Here is a 22,036-nt window from a genome sequence, read left to right on the forward strand (position 1 = left end):
AAATTATCTTTAATTTGATATATGTTATGTAAAAAAATAATTTAAATCAAAAAAGTTATATGCGTTTTAAAGTTATGAGATATTTTTCAAAAGTTAGTTACAACTAATTTTTCAAAAGTTATGAGATAGTATTTTTTTTTTATCTTATCCATATTCTAGGCTTTTAACAATTAAGTATTGAGTTAGCAATATAACACTCCCCACAAATTATATAGAAATATTCATAATTAGCCAATATATCTTATACCTCCAAACCCACTTGATAACATAAAAACAACTGTATAAAGTAATGATTTATTAATTTAAATTAAATGTAATTACGCTTTAGTTTGTTAACATTAGGTTAAGCTTTATGATTAAAAAGCGGTGAATGAATTCTAGTTAGATTCAATCAACCAAGATATAATAATACCAAAGCAAAGATTAAATTTTGATTTTGGGTTTCTCCGGCCGCTCTCCTACTTTGCTCGTCACCGCACACACACGTCAAAGCTCTAAGAGTGTGAAGATGGTGAGCAAAACAGAGGAAGAACAACTGATTAGATTGGAGAATCAAGTGGAGAACGGCGGTGGCGGCGCGTGGGAGTACCTCTGCCTCGTCAGGAAGCTCAAGCTCCGCCGCTCCGACAGAGTCTTCAAGTACGGCTCCGCCATTCTCAGCGACCCTAAGAAGCGATCTGCACTTGGCCTAGAAGGTGATCTTCTCTCACTCATTAAAGATCGAGTTTTTTGGGTTTAGATTGAACGTGCGTGTATTGGATCTTTAATTTTGATTTTGAATTGGTGATCGTGTGTGTACTTGTTTTTGTCCTTTTTAGCTCTATGTGTGCCAAAATTGGTTTATAGTTATTAAACAATTGAAAAATTAGATTTGTTTCTGAAACTACGATTTTTGAAGAGATTCTATTTGGGGGTTTTGTGCTTAATTAAGTTGGATATTGAGAGTTTACCTCCTGCTTGCACTTGTTTTGTGGGAGTGAAGTGATATTTCTTGCGCTATCTGTTAATTCATCAGTGTATCTTTTCTTTCTGGCATTGTTTTGCACCCAGAAAAACATGGGTGCCAACAATGTTATCAAATAGCGGATATGGCGGAGCCATGGCACTATGGCATGGCGTTCGGTGGTGGAAACGCCATAGCACCATGTCGCTGCCATAGCACCGCCATATCCGACATTTGACAACATTGCGTGTGTACTGCATTTAGGAATAGGGCATTATGCAAGAAACATGGTGGTTATAGTGGTATATTATGCTTCATTAATTGTTTAAAGTGTTTTAGATGTTATATTTTTAATATTTTTTAATTTTTGAATTATATATAAATATATAAGTATTATTTTATTTATTTAATTTTTTACCGCCATATCCGCCATACTAATACGCCAATACGCCATATCCCTGTGGAGGTTTTTAGGCAAACCGCCATAAGCCGCCATACGAGATTGATAACATTGGGTGCCAAGGGATTTCAGTTCGATGTGAAATGCTTAGTTTTCATTTGTGGTGGGGAAGATGAGCACTTAGTTGAATGTTAAGAGCTGACTATGTCACAAATTTTTATTTTCATCAATGTATTGCTTAATAGATTCGTGGCCACTGTGTCACTGTTCGCTATGTTTGTAAGTACAATTCTGTAATCTTTTTGTACCTGGATAGTCCTTGGTGGTCTTTTCATGCTTCTTGAGTGGTGTAGAGATTTAATCAATGCAAACCTTGGAACAGGCTTGTGACATGTGCAGCCACTTAATTATTGTGCAAATCTTGGCTTCATTTTTGGATATTATGTGTTTCATTATGATCTTAAATAACATATCTTATGTGTTCAATAATGCCTATGAATTTGCTTGGTTTAAGATACAGTGTAACCCTTTGCTTTATTTACTTTTCATTGTTAGATTGACAGTTTCCTCTCTTCTTATTAATATAGAGTGGACTTTATATGAGCAAGTTGCTATTGCTGCGATGGACTGCCAGCGTCTTGATGTGGCAAAGGTATATGTTTAATCTGAAGTAGTAAAAAATTATTTCTAAACTAATGTCTTCTGTTTCTCTTAATGATTCTAAAAATTTGAGCTCGATACTTTATTGGCCTGTGGCTTATAATGGTAGCTAGCGGAGCATGCTATACCTTAGTTTGGGCTTCAAACATAACCTGTCCTTCCATGTCCGGGACTGTGAAGTTTGTTTCTTTAAGTATTTCTGATTGATGATCTTACAGTTCTTGATGCATCCTTCATACTATTTGCATGGATCTTTTTTGTAGGAATATATCAAGATCTTGCAGGGGAAGTTTCGTGAGAGTAAACGAGTTGGTGAGTTTATCTAATAGATAGGAGTATATTCTTTTTGGTGATTTAAAAGATAATATATTCTGTAATTCTGAAAACTCCACCATCTTTTCTAAACTTAAGGTCTGCAGCTAAAGTTTTACTTTTATGTTGATTTATTGCTCTATTGACTTCCAAATTAAATTGTGGAATCTGTATATTTATCATCGTATGTACTTATTTTGTCCACTTATGACTCCGACATTAGTTTTGTGAACACACACCAGTTTAGAAACAAACGGGTGAGTGGTTTTTGTTTTAGCCGTTTGATGAGGGTAAGTATACTTGCAACAGTATTCAGTATACGAACTAGGTCTTGCACAGTTGCACTGTGAAAAACCTCAACTTGGAGCAGAAGCATAGTCATATCTAAAGCAATCCACCCTTGCCGTTTACTGGTTAAGAGTATTTAGTTGGTGATATTGTTGTGATTCCGTATCTTAGTGAATGGTGGTGCTGCGAGAAGTGAAAAAAAAGCCATAACCAGGGACATACGTCTATCATATGATATTTAAGTAACACAAGGAGAAAATATGAGGAACAATGAAGGGAGCTTCTGTGATCTGGTAGTCTGGTACAAGATATGTGAGAGCTCAGTAAAAATAGGGGAAACAAAATATTCAACCCTGAAAATGTGAATAAGTAGGTCTGTAGGTGCTAGAAAATAGAGATCAAATATTTCTAGTTTGAATCTGTAAAATTTTGCCAATGTTTCACTTTCCCCTTTGTCTATTTTTATAGTGAATCTGTTTTATAGAAGACATCCAAGCTCAAACACTTTTGGTATTATTTTCACTAGTAAGCCAGATGATTACATGCTCTTCATTTTTTATTAGAAACTTTTGAACTTATGGGTGTCTATCACACATGTTTTTCAATGTCGAGTATGAGTTTGATTTTTCTATTGTTGAACTATAAACCTTCTCTTTCAGAAGCTCTTTGAAATAACTTTGTGTTTTTTTTGTCAACATGTTGAATGTTTATTGGTAATTATGTCCTGGTTTCCTCCAGTCTATCTCTGAAATTTAAACAGAGTACCCTTATTTGTAGCCCACTCACAAATATTAGGATGTGCGTGGTTTTCTAAAAAACATCTTGGTCTTATGACTATTAGGAAAACTACAAAGACTTTTGAAGATGTTAATTGACCACTGTCTTGAGATTTATTATGGGCAATTTGGGTGGTGGTCATCTCTATATTCTTCCCACCTTTCCAGTTGGTGATGCTTATATTCCTCAAGTTCTTTGCATCCTGTATATTTAATACCGTTTGCATCGCAGGAAGGCTGGAAGCAATATTGCTTGAAGCCAAAGGTCTATGGGCAGAAGCTGAAAAGGCCTACTCCAGCCTTTTAGAAGAGAATCAATTTGATCAGGTGCATGGAGAAATTGATTTTCCACTTATTGCTAAGTTCCATGATCTGTACTGAAACTATAATTGCATTTGTATGTATTGAAAAAATGTAAGAGTTACATGCATATCCAAACATGTCCAAACATGATCTTGAAATTAAATACTCAGGTGATACACAGAAGAAGGGTAGCAATGGCTAAGGCACAAGGAAATCTTTCAGGAGCAATTGAGTGGTTGAACAAGTATCTTGAAATGTAAGAGAATCAAATTGAAATGTTTCTTGAGTATGAAGAATTTTCTGGTAATTTAATTGACTTTTGCTGGTTATTCAGATTCATGGCAGATCACGATGCATGGAGAGAACTAGCAGAAATATATGTTTCTCTTCAAATGTGGGTATCTCTTTCTCTGTCAGTTTATTTACCAAATTGAGAGTTGGTGCAGTTGAGCATGGTTGATCTTGTAGATAAGTTGCTAGATAATATTATATCAATGATACAATTGATCTTTTTTTTTTCTACTCACTCATTTCTCTGTCAATGATTAGGTATAAGCAAGCTGCCTTCTGTTACGAGGAGCTGCTCTTATCTCACCCAACTATTCCACTATACCACCTTTCCTATGCTGATGTAAGTAGCTTAAAATGAACTCTGTTTTTCAGCTGATATAAGTGGAAGGCTAAATCCCCGTGTTTCACAGAAATGGTTTCATCTGCTACTAGTTATCTTTTTCTTTGAGGCATACATATAGAACTTGTTACTTCATAGTGATTTTCTACCCCAAAATTCTACCTTTATTGTTGTTTACATTTCATAAAAATTATTTGTATCATAATGCTTTTATTCCAGGCTTTGATGCCCTCGTGAATGCCATTTTCTTCTTTTTCTATTTGAGGACCTGTAGCTTTATCCAGAATTATTACAAAGGAAATCATGATTCATGTTTCATTTTTATGCAACTAAAGCCCTGTTACAGAATCAGGTAAAATTTTCTTGTTATCTGTTTCTGATTCTAGGTGCTCTACACACTTGGAGGAGTTGAAAATCTTCATGCGGCAAAGAAATATTATGCAGCAACTATAGATCTGACTGGTGGCAAGAATAACCGGGCTCTTTTCGGCATATGCCTGGTGTGTCTCTATCACAATTCATCTGGTTTATGGTTTTGAAGTGTGTGGTGTGGTTTTTAAGAATGCTAATAATCGTTTTTAATCCTTAAGCTTGTTGTTTGACTGAATGTAATGTTCCTATACCAGTGCGCTTCAGCTCTTGCACAGTTGACTAGAGGTCGTAACAAGGATGATAAAGAGAACTCGGAACTGCAGTCTCTCTCAGCAGAAGCATTGGAGAAAGCCTATAAGCAGCAATCCCCTACCAAAGTTTCAGTCCTGAGTTCTGCCCTGAGAAGTTTGAAAGTCTCGTCATGATCCATAACTCAGTGATAGCTCGATGCCTCAATGAAAGGCCATACTGTGCCTCAGGATCGATATATTGAAAACGTTATTGTTTAGCCTGCTGCTTACACTTGAGCGACGCAATTTTTAAATTTGAGCAAATTTGATTGAATATAATTGTTGACTATACTAGAGGATTATAACCGATTCCATTTAAGATTCAGTCCTGTTAGTTAACATGTATTTTTGTTTTCCTGCAATTGTCATTGTATTGAAATTTCTGGTAATCGATTTCTACTTTTGGAATAGATGAAGCATTGGCTTTTTTTTTTAATAAAAAGTTGAGGCATTGAGTTTTGGACAGTAATTCAGTTTCTTTATGTATATCTATACAAGAAAAAGAAAATCTACTAAACCTTAAATCGCAGATTTTGTGAGAGATGTGTACCATAATAAAATTTGACGAGTACGTTACAATTTATTATGATCGGTTAGTGAAAATCTCATCACAATAGTTGTGATACTACTAGCCTTTCTTCCTATCAGAACCCAACTTCTATTAGGGCATCAGCAGTGGGGCGCCCTAAGGCGCGCCACGTCATCAGTTTTATCTTCCTTCCTCCCCACCTGCAGTGGGGCGCCCTAAGGCGCGCCACATCATCATTTTATTGTTTTGTTTAATTAATTTAAATGTTTTCAAATAACAAGTAACAAGTAAATAAAAAACGTCTAAATAACAAATGGCGACGCATTAATAAAAAAAAGTTACACCATTCAACTTACAAAAAAAAAACAACTAAGTCGGTGCAATTCTCAACTTCCGACGCAGCTCATCGATTAACGCCCGGAGATATTCGGCTTCGTCGGGGTCGGTACACTTCTTGAGGGCCTTGTGCGTCTGCAATAACATCCTCGCCATCGACGTTGTTGCCAACGACTCAAACGCGGTGGCCGTCTGGGTCGGGAGCGTTTCCGGGAACGGAAATGGGTTTGCAGCGGTCGAGGATGAGGTCGCGGCCGCCTTCCCTTTGGCCTTCGCAGCCTTGACGCCGGGAGGACACCGGTGTGCCGGAACTCCCTTCATCCACGTACGTCCGGTTGAGGTCAACCGGGTGATTGCCGCTGCCGCTGCTCGTGTAATCACCAGCTTTGGTGGTCTTCGTCCTCTTCGGCGCACCAGTGTGCAGAATTCCACCTTGAAACTTCTGCTTGTCCCTCAAGAGCGCCCAGATGGCCTCGTGCTTGAAGTCGCCGTACATCGACCGGTACGACAACAACGCTTTAGCGCGCACGTCGCTCAAGCTCTCGCCGCTCCCCTGTGCCCGCGTGAACTTCTCGAGCTCCGCCGCGTACAAGTTCACTTGCTTCTTCACTTGATCCCAGTGCTTGCGGAGTTGCTCACGTTTGCGCTTGTACGCGGTCGGCGGCTTGGCCTCATTGTAGAGGCCGACGATGCGCTCCCAGTACGCGACCTGCCTCTGGTTGTTTGTGAAAATCGGGTCTTCCGATATATCTACCAAACACCGAGCCAAAATGAGGGTTTCGTCGTCGGTGTAGTTCGTACGGCCGAGGGCGTACTCATCGCAATTTCCGGGAGGCGGCAACTTCTGCGCCCGCTGCCGGTTCCGCTTCTTTTTGGCTGGGGCGGAAGCGGTCGCGGCGGGTTCGGGATCGGCCGCTGCGGCGTCACGGCGGGAGGGAGCGCTTGGTCGGTTTGGAGACGGCTCCATGTCAGACAACCCGTACGATTCCGTACTGAAATCGGGATCGTACTGGGAGTCGGCGTCGAACGAACGATATTCGCCGGGTTTTGTACCCGGCCAACGCGCCTATCCGCTAAACATAGGACTATTGGGACTTGAATCCATTTCGTAGTAATTATGTAAATGTAATAAGTTTCGAAAGTGAAATCGTGAAATGAAATTACAAATGAACTCTATTTATAAAAAAACGAAACCGCGTGCCATCGTCCGCGTAGCCCACAGTGGGCCGGACGATGGCTTATCGTCCGCGTAGGCCGCAATGGGGCGGACGATGGCGCGGACAATGGGCATCGTCCACGCTATACTCCGCGCCCTTAGTATAGGGCGCGACGATCGTCCGCGGCCTATGTCACGCACCCGCAATGAGGCGGACGATGGCGGGCACGAACGATGCGCGCCATCGGGCGTGCCATCGTCCGCCCCATTGCGGATGGCCTTAGACCCATTCATATTTGTTTTTGATGATAGAACAGAGGATTATTTGATGTCTGAAAATTGAAATAGAAAGAGGGCATAATCATCACACAAAACGGAGTTATTCTTGAGGTACTGTAAAATATATACAGATAGTTACAAGAGTTGCATAATCATTATACAAAACAAACCTTTGTTCAGAGGTAGAAGTGGATGGTAAGAGTGCACTCACTAGATACAAACAATCAAAACACAGTGACAACTGATGGAATGACTATATTAACTGAAACCATCTATTTGCTTGATTTGAAAGGGGTTGAATCCACTGCAGTCTTATTCTCTTGTGTTTTTCCTGTACAACATGCTACATCTGTCCGTCTCCCTCTCTAGACGAAATAGATCTCATCATGGTACTATACTGCCTAAAGGATAGTAACAAACAAAGGGGAGTGAACAAAGAATGCTACTATATCTTAACAAAGACTTCAATGCTTCAAACTGTGAGCTCACCTCTAGAACATTTCCATAGGATGCACGAGAACTCCCTCGTCTGTCCAGTTTACATCTTTTGCATCTTCTTTCACGATTAGCTCAAGAGGTGCATCAAGCGGCGGGGGGATCTGCGGAAAGAAGCCAACACAAGTTGGATTCAGCTATAACGTTTTGAGTAAACCTCGTGCACTGACATTAGAGAAAGGGATGGTCTGCAAGTGGTTACCGTGCAACGGATGAGAGGCCAATTTATTCCTTTGAAGAAAGGGTGTTCCTTGATCTCATTTGCACCGCCATTTGATCCTAGACGACTTGATGGATCTCGATTCAATAATGCATGAACCAATTGCCTTGCTGGAAGAGTAACCTGAAATTGATCAAAAGCGGCTATTCTTAGTCTTCCCAATGATTCAGCCTTTGTGGTGATCATGATTTACCTGAATGCTACTTGGGAAGGTGAGATCCTTGTGCAGGACATTGGCGAAGGTTTTCTGCCTGTTCTTCCCCCTAAACGGCGTACGCCCATAAAGCATTTCATACACCAATATACCTGAGTTTTGAGATTCAAAGGTCATGAAACTAAATCTTTAGAGCTAACCAAGATAAAAGAGCCAGGAGAAAAAGAGACTAAGAGAATGTGATAATCATTCATGAAACTTACCAAGAGCCCACCAATCGATGGCACTACTATGACCTTCACCAGTAATGATTTCCTGTAAGCAAGTCACGAATAGAAACGATTATGTATATATCAGGAGCATCATTTTTAAAATAGGCAATAAAGATCCCCAAATTAATAGAAACAAACACAATACAAGTATCAATGATCACTGTCATACCGGTGCAATGTATTCTTCAGTTCCGACAAAAGAATTTGACTGTGTGTTTGGTTCTGCGAAAAAAATAGGAGGTGGCTGACTCCATTTTCTCCGTTTCTTTAGTAGAGGAGGCTTAATAACCTGAAAGAGTAATATCACTATTATATGGGATTTATAGATTAGGACTCTTAGCCAAGAATTTATTTGTCACTTGAAAACCACTATATCTACTTGTGTTTTGACCTTCTAAGAAATGGTTACAGATTTTGTTTAATGAGAGTGTAGTAAATCGATGTTTATGATTCATCTCCAAAAAAGGTACATCAAGAAGGCTATATTAATCGATGCGATAAAAGTTCTTGAGAGTGTTCTTGTTAATACAAAATCAAGCATGTCAAAGAAGAAGAAGCTCAAGCATCAGTTCAAGTAAAAAAAAAAAATCTGACTGCAATAAAACCATAATCAGGAAAGCAGGTTTCACATACTTGAGGTCTAGAAGGTGTTTTTAGTGACAGATCAAAGTCAGCTAACACAATATGCCCATCCTTTTGAAGAAGAATATTTTCTGGTTTCAAGTCCCGGTAGATAATTCCTGTAACAAGACAACAAAGAACAGATCAACAAAACACATTGCTAAAATATTCATTAAGGAGAGAATATGCATCTGGATAGACAGCTTCTGATCAAGTGACATAAACTGAAATTTGGAATAAATTTAGATATATTATACTATGAGATACGATTCAACAAAATCCACTAGGAAATATAGCATAATACGGCAATGTAGACCCATGAAAATTTACAGCTTTTATGATTATTAACATGACCACAGAACTTGGAAGTGCAACATATATACGACGGCAGCTGCATGAAGGTGCATACATCAAGAGTAGGTGGGGTTTTCCTAGTAACTTAGACAATGTGAAGTACCTAGACAATGAAGATATTCCAAACCAATGAGGACTTCAGCTGCATAAAACCTACAAAATAATGACATAAGACATTTATTTGAAGTCTGTTAAGAGAACAGAACATAATGCATCAATGCTGTTAAATATGAAGCCAAACCAAAATGTCAGTTTTGGGTAAATTACACGCTGTTGCAGCTCCTCAAATATTACATCAAAGCATTTCCTAAACTTCATTGTGGGCTATATGTCTACACGGTTAGCTAATAAGTATCACAATTGTTATCCATGTAATCACTACCCCCTCTCATTTTCATGGAGAGAACTGTCATGTTAATGTGCAATGTAAGCATTGCATTTAACACCGGGACTACTTAAGATTTATGTTCACTGAAACCACTACACAGCTGCAAAGAAGTGCAGTGTTTTTGCATATGGAAATGAATCTGCAGTCTGCACTTGCATGCATTTGGTTCTATATAGTATATAAAAATGCCAGGAGAATAACCTTAATTTTCTATAACTAATCGGGTTTAGCAAAATCACCTGGCTGAATCCTCTCTAAACATTTTCAATGGCTGTTTGTCAAGCAATACAAATAACTCTCCTCCAGGACAAAAATCTGTTATCAAGCAGACATGCGTAGGGGTCTGGACACAAATTAGTACACGTCAGAACATGAAAAGTCATCCTGAACTGAAAAAATTGAACCAGTAATTTCCATGAAAAGTCGCATACAATAATATAGTTAGACTGGAGAATGAGTGAATCATGTCATGCTTTAGAAAAGTGTTATTAAGGTTCGTGAATACTAAATGTATGTTCTCTTTTCTAGTACATCCACTGTTCAAAAACTCTTAATTAGATAGTATCAGATCTTGGACACTATATTTTTCATAACGGAAACAAACATTGTCTTCAAGATAAGTCAAGGTTATGTGTCCTTTGAGGCACGTATTCAATTTTTACGTACAAGTATGACAAATGGAAAATGATGAATTAGCTTACTTAAGCCTGGACAATATGAAAATAAATTAAATACTTACAGTTTCAAGAAAAATTGCAAACAAAAGCACAAACTTAAAGTTCTTTGTGACATAGATCACTGGGCAAGATTTAAATGAAGTCTCTGGTGAAAGAACAAATTTTTTGCATGATAGCAAGCATGTGATGCATGCCAGCATTTCTAGATGATTTGCAATCGTCATAAATGAAAGAGTACTGTGCATATGAGCTGCTTGCACTTGTTAACAGGGAAAGGTATTTCACTTCGCTGGAATTTTAGTCTTAATGTTGCTTTGTATTGCAAAAGCACGTAACTCGTGCCTTTGTAGCTTTTGAAACATAATGAAATTTTAGTAAGAGGCTGGAATTCAAACTTTTATCAGCCTTTTCTTATATCGAATTGTGAGAGCATCTAAAATCTTTGTCACTTTGCCTGCTGACTGAGTTCAAAATGAGAACCTGAAAAGAGCAGTACAGCGTGGGAAGAAATGGATGATCCAGGAGTGAGATAATTTCTCTTTCAATGCATGCACGGTGAACCTGCAAAATTGTTTTAACTCCTCATTCTAACTTTGAGATATCGAGAGAACTTACACATATTATGAGTGTTTACTGTGTACGTTGTCGTCGTATTTCAACTAGTATAACTTACAGAAAAAAGATGATTTATTTGTCCTCAAAGAATGGCATGAAAAGGGAAAGATATCTATTGCGTGAAAGGCTAAATGATCAATAAGGATTTTGTAGTGTTGGGTGGATTAATTTGATTCACTACCAAACAATACAATTGAACTCAACAGGTCCATGATCTATGACCTGAAAGATGAGGAGAGGTCCAGAATACCTTGTTACGATTTAGCATCATGGATTTATCCATAGCTTTCATGGCAAACAGTTGACCAGTACCAATCAGTTCCACCAAATGAACACTGCAAGAAACCCTCATGAGAAGGTACATAACTACCATTTTCAAAAATAGAACAGAAGGACACGGATTAGTGACAGCAGAATTGTACAGTGAGCATGAATCAAAGAATGCTATATGTAACGATTAGGAAAACGTTTAAATTATCAAGAAAAGAATGGGGAGTATACCTGCCAGTATCTCCACAACCCAGCGGACGTATGGGCTTGAAATGATTTAATCCAATCTTTTCACCATTTTCAGTAACCTACCAGGAAAGAATGACGTGACATAAGATGCATGACAAAATAGAATAGTGATTTAATGATTACTGCTGGATTACATTATTATTGATGAAAAGAACAAATAATGGAGTTTCCCCAGGTCATGGAGATTGTATCTAACGGCATTCAATTTTCCATGCTATTCCACTTGTGTATTATAGGAGTACTTAACATTAATACTTCTCTGAGAAATGTTTGGCAGCATTGACTGAGCATTTCGTTTCTCACATTCATTTGACAGGACACTGTGTGATAGTGAAGCTGTCAATAATAAGACCTTGTCTATTAACAGATATTTTATTTATATCATTCTATCCCAAACGAGGATTTTGATGTCTATATCTGTTGATTCAGTGAATAATAGCAAAAAAATAGCAAAAAGCTAGTGGATACTTTCTTTTAGATATTAATACCTCTAGTAGTAACATCTATATTATGAAGTTATGCATTAAAATAGTTCACTTGAAAAGCTTTGCTATTAAAGGATACTTTAATAAGTAGAATATAGTATTCCATATAATACCTTTATTATTGCTGTCCACGCAAGACTATCCCTTCTGTGGGGTTTAGCCCGTACTGGTTGAGAATGTAAAGCCCACAGGTCCTCTGGTGTCTGAGCATGAAACATGTTCTTTGTATCAAAAAAATGAGATTGACACCTCAAAGTATTACAAGAACGGTCACAGATGATCATAACACGTAAAAGCAGTTCCAAATTCTGACTATATCCCACGCATCCACAAAGAATCTGATCAAACAAGTTCATGTTCAACATGAAAATATTTGATGCAGATTAGGATAAAGAGGAAGGAATACCTTACCGAGTTGGCATCAGGAAGCTCCCGAACAGCTTCATCAACATTTTCTGCCGTAGCTTTAACCTGGTAAAGAAGCTTTAGCATGAGAGCTTTTAACGGTCGAGTAATCACTCTCCCTTGAATTAGATGCCAAAGAAAAAACTATCCTAACTTAAAAGAATAAGTAAGAAGACAGTCACAACAGCAATACCAATATAGCACTCTGTTGTTCTGTTCTCTCAGAGAGGCGGTTCCTCAGAGGTTCCATATGATCGCTGCCATCTAGTTGCACACCAATAAAGTATTGTAGTTCACCCTGTTAGATAAAAAAAAATGCAATTGGTTATCAATCAACTGAAATTCCTTTAAAAAAAAGTAAAACATATGAAGCTGCTACCTTCTGATCTTTCATAGGCTGCAAGTGAAACAAGTTCCAGAATTTCTTTCCTGAAATTTGTTTTTCAAAAGAGAAGCATTCAGTTTTGAGAACAAACATTAGATCCTCCTTTTGTTTTGTATGTAAAGGATATCGAAAGCCATAAGTTACCACTCTTTGTGTAATTAATCAACTGGACAGTAATTTCTCTTTGTTCCTTGATGGCATCCCTTATCTTTTGCACAGTAACTTGGTCGGTTTCTGGTCCCTGAAGAAACCTGGATATGTTTCAACCATGTTTAATTCTGCTAGAGCCATTTTTACTTGCTAGAAACATGACAAGTTACAGGAATGGATAGAACAAGAAATAACTTTCTTATAATTCATGTATAAATCAAATGTTGAGTATGTTCCGAACTATAATGATGCATAAATTAAATTAATACCTGCAATTCCTCCCCAAAATTTCTTCACGGGTGAACTCTGTTAGCTCGAGAAAGCTGTCTGATGCAAATATCTGAAGGAGACATATCATGAATCACTCGTTAAAGAAAGTGAATTAATGCAATGCAGCAATAGAGAGAAACGGAAAAGAGAAGTCTGGAGTGGTTCATATGATCCATACAGATGCTATCAATATGCCCAAACAAACTGAAGAGAATTAGTATGAGGTTTAAGCAACACTTGTAGCGTATAATTTTTCTTACGATAGGATTATCAGGAAGTCTAGGATCTGTTATCACAAAATTCTTCTCAATGCGTTCTAAAGTTGTTGCCAAGTCAAAGCCCTGACGTATATCTCTCTCTCTGTCAGTTCGTCCCCAACTCTGTGTACGTTCAAGATCGTTAACCATTAGGATCTCTGGCTCAATATCTGGCTGATTTCCAATCATTGCTGCAGTACTTGAAGTCCTCCCTTTGTTACTGCATGTGAACACCAGAGTTTAACGAATTGATTGCAATCTGATCCAGTGAAAGGACCGAAAATCTCCCTCTTAGCAGGATGTAGTGTTTAACAAAATCCCATCATTACAAAAGCTCACTCCTAGCTTCCAGTTCTCATTCCACTCTCTTTTTTCTAATTAGAGATAACATTAAGTGCATGTACTACTTACTGGTTTTCACCTAGAAAGAAACAAGCTGAAACACAGATATAAACACGCTTACCCCAGCAAGGAAATGCGTGTGGACTTTCTGGACTTGTTTGTCTCCTGATGAGAACCAGAACGAGTCAAGCTGCTCTTTCCACCCAGTTCAGGGGTACGTCTCCCTGGGGTGCTTTTGGTGTCACTTTCAGCTATTACAGGAAGCATGTAATCCAGATTTGACGCTATTTGCGACTTTGGATCCTTCACGGTTTGTACAACTTCTGTGATGGAACCTAAAGCCTCTTCCTTTTGACGAACTGAAGCAATCTATAAAGTGAGGTTCCAGAAGCAAGTTTCTTATGTAAAGAAATCACAAAATGCAGGACCGGTTACCATCATAACGAATTAATGACTTTGGTAATCCATTTGGACGTAGTGATTTATCATTCACTCCTTCTGTGTACTTGCTGACCTCGACCTGCATTCTGCAAAAGAAATTGTTGTCCTGTTAGCCATAATAAGGACTAACTAGAGGATGGAGTTGCAACAACACATAATTAGTCCATAGTATTCAGACAATCCCTAATAAATGATTTTTTCTAAAATAGCATCAAAGCAAGATACCAACTAAGGGAGGAAAGAGGAGTGCAGTCAGCAGAAACTAAATAAGAGTCTTAGCTACAGCAGGACAAAAGAACACAAATAAACGTCATAACAAATTTCATATTCAATTGAAATAAGTGTGCCAGTTTCAATAAATGGTGAGAATAGAAGCCTTCATGTCTATTTGAAGGTCTGTGAAATGTTTGCCAGAAAAAGGTAACTATGTCGATTAAAATTCCATCACAATGATTTAACAACTGACCTAAACCATTTTTCTATGACATTATCATGTTAGAGAGCAAGGATACTCTCTACATAAGGATTTGATTGTTCAAAGTACAGCCATCGTATCAGACAATAACAGTTAATAAAGTATACCCAATGAACTTGATGGTTTTTCCTTTATCATCTTTGATTGGAGTGACTGTCAACAGATTCCAGAAGGGAGTGCCATCTTTTTTGTAGTTCAAAAGCCTCCCACAATAGTTTGATCCATTTCTAGTTGCATCCCTTATCTTGGACACCTCATCCTTGTCCGTAGCCGGGCCCTGCAGGAAGCGGCTGAAACAAACAACTGTAACCTCCTCTAAACCTTTTCCAAAGTCCACAAAATTTAGCAAATAAAAATATGTTTAAGATGGGCCTACTTTGTGATAATCAACAAATCATTTTTACTCTTTTATTCCCCTCGATTCACATTACACAATTTCTGAACTTGTAGTCTAAGGTAGTGAAACGAATGCAGTGAGATCTCACCAATTCTTTCCAATAACCTCCTTTGAAGAGTAGCCAGTCATTGTGAAGAATCCACTGCTAGCATACACAATCGGGCAATCCGGCTTTGTTGCATCAGAGACAACAAATGTCTGTTGCAGGGTAGCCAAAGCATCCTTGAGATCCTGAGACACCCTCGGATGTTCAGACCCAAACACAGAGTCCCCGGATGACCGTGCTGATCCAATAGCTCTCTCGGATGAGTTCCTAACCCTGTCTCCTTCTCTGGAACCAATAGGGATGGCATGAAAGCTACCTTCACCCACACCTGTCTTAACCATAAGTCCCCACTCGGCAGTTCTTTCAGCTATGATTTTTGCTTCCTTGTCATTTTCTCCTTCAGAATTTGTAGGCTGGGGCTGAAATGCCATCCATTTATCTTGAGTCCGATGCACAGAGGGCTCCCCTACCATTGGAATCACCTGAAAACCACTTCCTTGAGTCCTAGTAACGTCACTACGGCGCACAGAAGGCTGAAACACATCTACCGATCTCCTCTCCATTTCCAACTATGAAATTATAACCTAACACAGCTACCAATTCCCCCTATATATTGCAGAATCAACGATAAAACAGTTAGGCAAAGCAGCTGCATTTCATAGTAATGGTATAAGATTTCGATAGAGCATAAAATGATTATGATTTGTGTTGTAGGTGATCAAACAAGTTGAAATTGTTGAGAATTTATTCATACCAGAGTAAAGACTTTGTGAAGCAGCATGCAAAGAAGTAGTTGAAGAAGGAGAAACAAGCTGGAGTTATGTGTGGGAAAAGATAAGTGGAAAGATATGGTGCACATAAACGCAGGAATATACGTGGCGATGGCTGTGTTCGTACCATCCCCACTCATTATTCCTTCTCTTCGACTGCGACTTGGTGCCCAGTTAACTACGTCTATTTTTAATTACTCAATTTTGTTCATCCAATATTCAGATTTAGATGGGGTTTTTTCTTTTTTTTTTTGTTCTAGACTGCATTTATCATTCCTCGAGTGTACTGGACTTATTTTTTATTACGCCCTCATGCGTCTCCTTTTAATGAAACGCATGACGATTATGCGTCTTTGTGGAGACGCATGAGGGACATGCGTCTCTCAATTTTTTTGAATTTTTTTTAACGACGCATGACGCTTATGCGTCTTAGGAAGTGACACATCTCCCTCATGCGTCTTTTATTTTTTTTTTAAATTTCACGGACGACGCATGAGCGTCATGCGTCTTAGGCGGAGACGCATGAGCGGCATGCGTCTCTAATTTGCTTAAATCAGTAGTGAGGGAGGCTGAATAGGCAAAATAGCGAGAGAAAGAGAGGCAGACAAAACTCAGCGATTTCCTTGGCGATTTCTTGGAGATTTCTTGTCGATTTTCCATCATATTCCGGTAAGTTTCCTTCAATCTTTCAACATTCCTCCATTATTTGTAGTTTATTTGCATATTATCAGGGTTTTTGATAAATTTATTTTAAACTTACTAAATTAGGGTTTATAGAAAAAAATTGTCACTAATTGTTGTTGGTTTATATATATATATTTGCAGAAATCATGCCAGTATTCGTGAGTTTATATTGGGGTGGTAGAATAGTTCAACTTCCTCAAGTGGGCATTGGTTATGATCCACCTCGTGCGAGAGCCTCCATCGTATTGAATTCGTGTGTTTCATGTTCTGAATTAGTTGCAATGATATATGCTAAGATAAAGATAGATTCAAATCAACACTCCATCGATATATCATGGAGGCATTGTTTCTTGGGTACCGCGAGTTATATATGCACTGGGGTTGACAGTGATGACAGTGTGATGTTTATGTTCAATGAGGCTTTAAATTCTACTCGTCATATTGAATTATTTGTTGAGTATGCGTCTGTTGGAAATGTCTTAATCCCACCAGTTGTTGATTATGGTGTTGGATCATCTACGAGGGTTGAACCTATGAGCATTGATTGCAGTATGAATGAGCAAACAGATGTTGCAGATGCTGTTGATGTTGGATTGAATACTCAAGAGAATGTTCAAGAGCATGTTGATGTTCATGTTGTACGAGGAGACCTTGATCCACCATTGTCGTCATTATCATCTGATGATATTTTAAGTGATAATTCATGTGATATTTCTAGTGATGAGGAGATAGTGTGTAAACCCGTCGTGCAAGGTGAACAACCACTTCCAGAATACGTTCACAGTGGGTTGAAATATTTTCGCTGACTGCCGAGTGGTCCTTCTGAGGTACCTGAAGTTGGTAATGAACGCAGTACTATGTACTGGGATGAAGAACACCCGTATCGGATTAATGAGGGAACAAAATTTGATAGCAAGCTGCATGTGAAGACTACTATTACTATGTGGAGTCTGAGGCAACACCGACAATTTAGGGTTGTTGAGAGAAAATTAAGAAGGTGGCATGCCTTATGCAAATATCCAGCAGGGAGGACAGAAGATGGGATAGCTATTATCAACAAGACCGACGCTGATCTGTTACACAAATGGCCCATGATGATATGTGGGAGATTAGGAAGTGGGTGGTGGGACGCCATAGTTGTGAAGGCCATCGTAATGATAGATGACATGCTAACTTTTCATCACCAATGATTGCTTTGTGTATTCGCCATCAGTTGCAAAAAAATGTCGAGTTCAAAGCCACAGTCGTAAGAAATTTTGTTCATGACAAATTTCATGTGGTAATCAGTTATAAGAAGGCATGGTATGCACGGAGAAGGGCTTTAGAGATTGTATTTGGTGGATGAGATGAGTCATTTAGGGATTTGCCAAGCTACATGCTTGAATTGCAGTCTAGGAATCCAGGCACAATCGTTGAGTGTAGGCATAACGAGTTGTTGAGCCAGGGCCGTAATAAAGTCTTCTATTACGTTTTCTAGGCACTTGGGCCTGCTATACATGCTTTCCAAGAGTGCCAACCAGTTTTAACAATAGACGGGACTCACCTTCAAGGAAGATTTAAAGGTAAGTTGCTTGTTGCTTGTGGTGTTGATGCTAACAAGAAATGTCTGCCTATTGCATATGCTGTTGTTGATGAAGAAACTGGCGACAGTTGGGAGTGGTTTTTGGATCATGTCAGAATTCATGTGGTGAAATACCAAAGGGAGGTGTGCATCATTTCAGATAGGCATAAAGGAATCCTTAAGGCTATGCGTTCTGATGAATGGAAAAAGCCGCCGATATGTCACCACAAATTTTGTTTGATCCATGTGAGGAAAAATATCTTGACGAAACTTAAGGGTAAGGGAGCTAGAGTGAAAGGCATGGTATGAGCATTGGGTGTCACAACACAAGTACGCAAATACATGCGAAGGCGATGCGCACTACTGGAGGAAAGTCTTGTTGCGATACACGAGCTCAACAAAGCCAAAAAATAAAACTGGTCTCTTTGTTACGATGATGAACTGAGATGGGAGGTGTCCTCAACAAACATGTCAGAGAGCTACAACAACGTGTTGAGAGGTATAAGAGAGTTGCCAATTAGAGCTTTGGTTGATCTGACATTTTGGAGAACAGTGCAATGGTGGGCAGATAGAAAGACAGAAATACAACATACCGAAGGTCGGTTGACCCCGTGGGCGAGGGACAAACTTGCTGCGAATGATGCGAAGGGGCAACTGCATTACTGTTCAGTACTTTCCCGAGAACTAGGTCATTACCAAATTCTAAGTCATCCACGTGGTGAAAAGGGACAGGCAAAGGGCAATAACAGACAAGACGTCGAGTTTATGGATTCAAAGCGCAGTTGTGGGAAGTGGCAGATGTGGAGAGTACCTTGTTCACATGCGTGTGCCGTTGCCAGAGATAGAGGTAACTCTATGTTTGTACTCATTGATAAACACAACCACAAAGCTACATGGGAAGCACAGTACTATGGTGGCTCATTTCAAGCACCAAGACACGAAGACTATTGGGCTGAACCTGGATGGAAATTGCGTATCACCCCTGAGCAGTTGCTTCCTCGAAAGCGCGGACGAGACAGAACAAAGAGGATTCCTAATCAAATGGATGTCCGCGAGGAAGATGAACCGAGAGCTCCCTGCAAGTGCAGGAATTGCGGCGTAGAGGGGCATGGCCGTAGAAATTGCACAGTCGGTCGTGTTATGTAGGAGTTGTTAACATTTGCAGTGTAGGTATTTTTTCATCTCAATTTTTGATTTTCATATATTTAATTTACCTTTATTTGTTGGTTCATTCTATGAGAAATCATACTCTTTCTGTTGTAACAGGACCAGTTTCCTTCATTATTGCTGCTCTTTGGCATGGGACATGTTTTGTGTAGGAGAGTGATGGAATTAAAGTATAACGTGTAGTGACTCTCTATTTAACAAGACCTGCTTCCTTCCATATATGCTTACAAGCTACTAAAACTGATGTATAACTGATGCTTACAAGCTATTTAACAGGACATGCTTCCTTCCTTCCATAATCCTGTTATACCACGCCATATACCCCGGGCTCATAGGAATATTCATTGACATCGGTGCGGCGTCTTCGGCAGCCTGGAACCTTTCATACCTCAGGTCCCACTCCCCAATGTAGAAATGGTGCGTGTTTGCCCAGTTGTTGCCCTTCTTACCACGTCGGTCATTTTTGCCCAAATGATCGGCATTCTTTAGCATCCTATCTACATATTGAGGAATATCCTGATACCGATTGAACTGTCGCCGCACTCGTCAAGCCTCATGTGCCTCGACATAGGCCCAACACCCCAAATAGGTATCGCACAAAGAGCATCCATCCACATCACTGCAGTAGTCAGGCAGTATGCAATGTGCGTATGGCGTCCAGATAAACTACAAAACAGTAATGCAAACGCCAAATTAACTTCATAATAAATTCATATATTAAGTCTAAATTGAAATAATATTCACCTGGTCAAGTCTAATCAGGGATATTTGGTCACGGTAATACTCAACCGAGTATCTAGGAGCATTTCTTATCTGCGTTGTTGATAAGGCTCATTTCATGCATCGGTTTTGGGGGTAAAACATATACTACTTGATCGGTTTATCGCGCAAACAAGTGTTAAAGTGTGCAGAAATGCTACTTGTCCAAGGCAGCAAGGCCGAACTGATCAAGCACGTACAAAAGGCGAAAAAGGCCAAAAATCGGGGGAGTTGATCAAGGGGCGAGGTCAAGCAGTTAAAGTGGGGACCGCTGGTTTCTAGAAGGAAAACGTGAGGAAATGAGCTGGATGTGGCGCACCATTCTGTTACCCAGGACGACGTTCTAGAAGGGGACACGTGCCAGCTTGTGAAGACGCCGGGACGACCGATCAGAAATTTGTTATCCAAAAGCGTCGTTATTCTAGAAGAAATAGCACGTAGCAATCAATGAGTCGCTCATCCTCTGCATGAGTGAATATTCCCTGTCAAGATCGTTATCCAGCTGGAGGCCGAATCGAGCTTATAAATAGAGGCTGCGCCACCACAAGAGAGTATCCGAGACTTTACTTTCCGCCTAGTTTAGCTTAGTTTAGCTTAGTTCAGCTCTCTAGCTTAGTTTAGCTTAGTTCTTCTCTCTTAGCTTAGTTTAGTTCAGATCTCTAGTTTAGCTTAGATAGCGTAGTTAAAAGGGCGACCGAAGGGAGCGCTGCAGAATAACCATTTCTGTCGGCGTAACTTAAGTTTCCCGCCGAGATTCTTCTCAGTTTACCGCTTTCTTTATTTTCGAAGTGTTAGATTAGTTTATTTTCACGCTGCAATCGTATCTTAGTTTAATCGAAGTTATTCTCTCTTTTAAATCGCGCATTTACTTTTTTGTTATTACCTGCAATTTACTTGACCCAGTGTTTAAATTTCCGTTGATCAAGCTAGCTAGTTTGAATTCTGCCTAGATAAAAACCGTAGTTAAAATTCCCAAGTTAAAGCGTGGCAGCAGCCAACCCCCCTGTTCACTACTCACACCATCGACACACCAACTTCTCTGTGGGATCGACCCCGAACTTGCCGCTTTATTGTTAAAGTAGTGCGAAATCGGGAGTTATAAATATTATCTTTGGCGCGTTTCGGTTCGAGGATTGATTCGATTAAGTGGCAACGACAATTTACTAACTGGTCCAACCGATTCAGTTATCCTCCATATAACTTGATCCAATCTTAATCCGCGCGTTTCCGAGCCCGCCAAAATGGCGCCGTTGCCGGGAAAGCATGGTGTTACTTTATGTTTGTGTGTAGTGCGTAGGAGTAAATAGTTTATTTCTTTCTTTTCTTATTTGTTTTTCCTGCTGTTGATGAGAAGGTACCACCAAGGCGATTACTGGAATCATCCTTTGATATATAGAAGAACTAACAATCGTTGGAGAGTCCAGGAAGCCGGCGTAGTTACCACTTGTTACAGAGCAGCTTTAGAGGCAGCAGCAGTAGCTGAGCAAAACCCACTACCACCACTACCAAAGCAAACAGAAGCAGAGATGGCCGTTGTCATCGACGACTCGGGAATCGGCTCTTTGCACGCTCATGATGAGAAGGAGCCCACACATGCAATTGCCGCCACTCCTGGGATGCGGACCATCGCTATAAAATCAGGAGTGCTGGCCGTCTTGACCCACTTCTACGGCCTTTCTGGAGGAGTTCTGCCGATACTGCGATATTCAGCCCGTCCAGGCTGGATCCACGTCTGAAGATTACAGGCTCAAGGCTATCCCCTTCGTTTTGAAAGGGGACGCAGGAGTATGGCTGTCAAGGCTACCAGAGGGATCCATCAGGACTTGGGCGGAATTCCGCATGATATTCCTCG

At 39.6% G+C, this 22,036-nt stretch overlaps 2 protein-coding genes across 2 annotated transcripts; one reads left to right on the forward strand and one right to left on the reverse strand.

Annotated features, from left to right (window-relative positions):
- Positions 1–363: 363 nt before the first annotated feature.
- Positions 364–5,385, forward strand: LOC121811622 (ER membrane protein complex subunit 2-like). Its single transcript, XM_042212498.1, has 9 exons — positions 364–695; positions 1,931–1,995; positions 2,267–2,315; positions 3,612–3,706; positions 3,853–3,938; positions 4,017–4,076; positions 4,232–4,313; positions 4,700–4,813; positions 4,940–5,385. Exons 1-9 carry the CDS (start codon positions 509–511, stop codon positions 5,108–5,110), a joined length of 909 nt encoding a protein of 302 aa, XP_042068432.1. The 5' UTR covers positions 364–508; the 3' UTR covers positions 5,111–5,385.
- Positions 5,386–7,354: 1,969 nt separating this feature from the next.
- On the reverse strand, positions 7,355–16,153 carry LOC121741615 (phototropin-2-like). Its single transcript, XM_042134466.1, has 24 exons — positions 15,998–16,153; positions 15,286–15,849; positions 14,908–15,090; positions 14,320–14,411; positions 14,006–14,243; positions 13,546–13,762; positions 13,285–13,355; positions 13,010–13,116; positions 12,860–12,909; positions 12,674–12,778; positions 12,487–12,546; positions 12,189–12,278; positions 11,573–11,649; positions 11,322–11,406; positions 10,937–11,017; positions 10,019–10,122; positions 9,495–9,544; positions 9,050–9,156; positions 8,586–8,705; positions 8,408–8,459; positions 8,184–8,296; positions 7,973–8,113; positions 7,765–7,874; positions 7,355–7,676 (listed from the first exon to the last, which is right to left on the reverse strand). The coding sequence occupies exons 2-23, from the start codon at positions 15,804–15,806 to the stop codon at positions 7,767–7,769; spliced, it is 2,772 nt and encodes a 923-aa protein (XP_041990400.1). The 5' UTR covers positions 15,807–15,849; positions 15,998–16,153; the 3' UTR covers positions 7,355–7,676; positions 7,765–7,766.
- Between the last annotated feature and the right edge of the window lie 5,883 nt (positions 16,154–22,036).

This window comes from Salvia splendens, chromosome 7, assembly GCF_004379255.2.
Source record: "Salvia splendens isolate huo1 chromosome 7, SspV2, whole genome shotgun sequence".
In the NCBI taxonomy this organism is placed as follows: Eukaryota; Viridiplantae; Streptophyta; class Magnoliopsida; order Lamiales; family Lamiaceae; genus Salvia; species Salvia splendens.

Coding starts and splice junctions, on each gene's coding strand:
- LOC121811622 (XM_042212498.1), top strand. CDS start 509: ATGGTGAGCAAAACAGAGGAAGAACAACTGATTAGATTGGAGAATCAA. Junction 696..1,930: donor ATCTGCACTTGGCCTAGAAG/GTGATCTTCTCT, acceptor TTATTAATATAG/AGTGGACTTTATATGAGCAA. Junction 1,996..2,266: donor AGCGTCTTGATGTGGCAAAG/GTATATGTTTAA, acceptor TCTTTTTTGTAG/GAATATATCAAGATCTTGCA.
- LOC121741615 (XM_042134466.1), bottom strand. CDS start 15,806: ATGGAGAGGAGATCGGTAGATGTGTTTCAGCCTTCTGTGCGCCGTAGT. Junction 8,114..8,183: donor CCTTCCCAAGTAGCATTCAG/GTAAATCATGAT, acceptor GATCAATTTCAG/GTTACTCTTCCAGCAAGGCA. Junction 7,875..7,972: donor GGCCTCTCATCCGTTGCACG/GTAACCACTTGC, acceptor TTCTTTCCGCAG/ATCCCCCCGCCGCTTGATGC.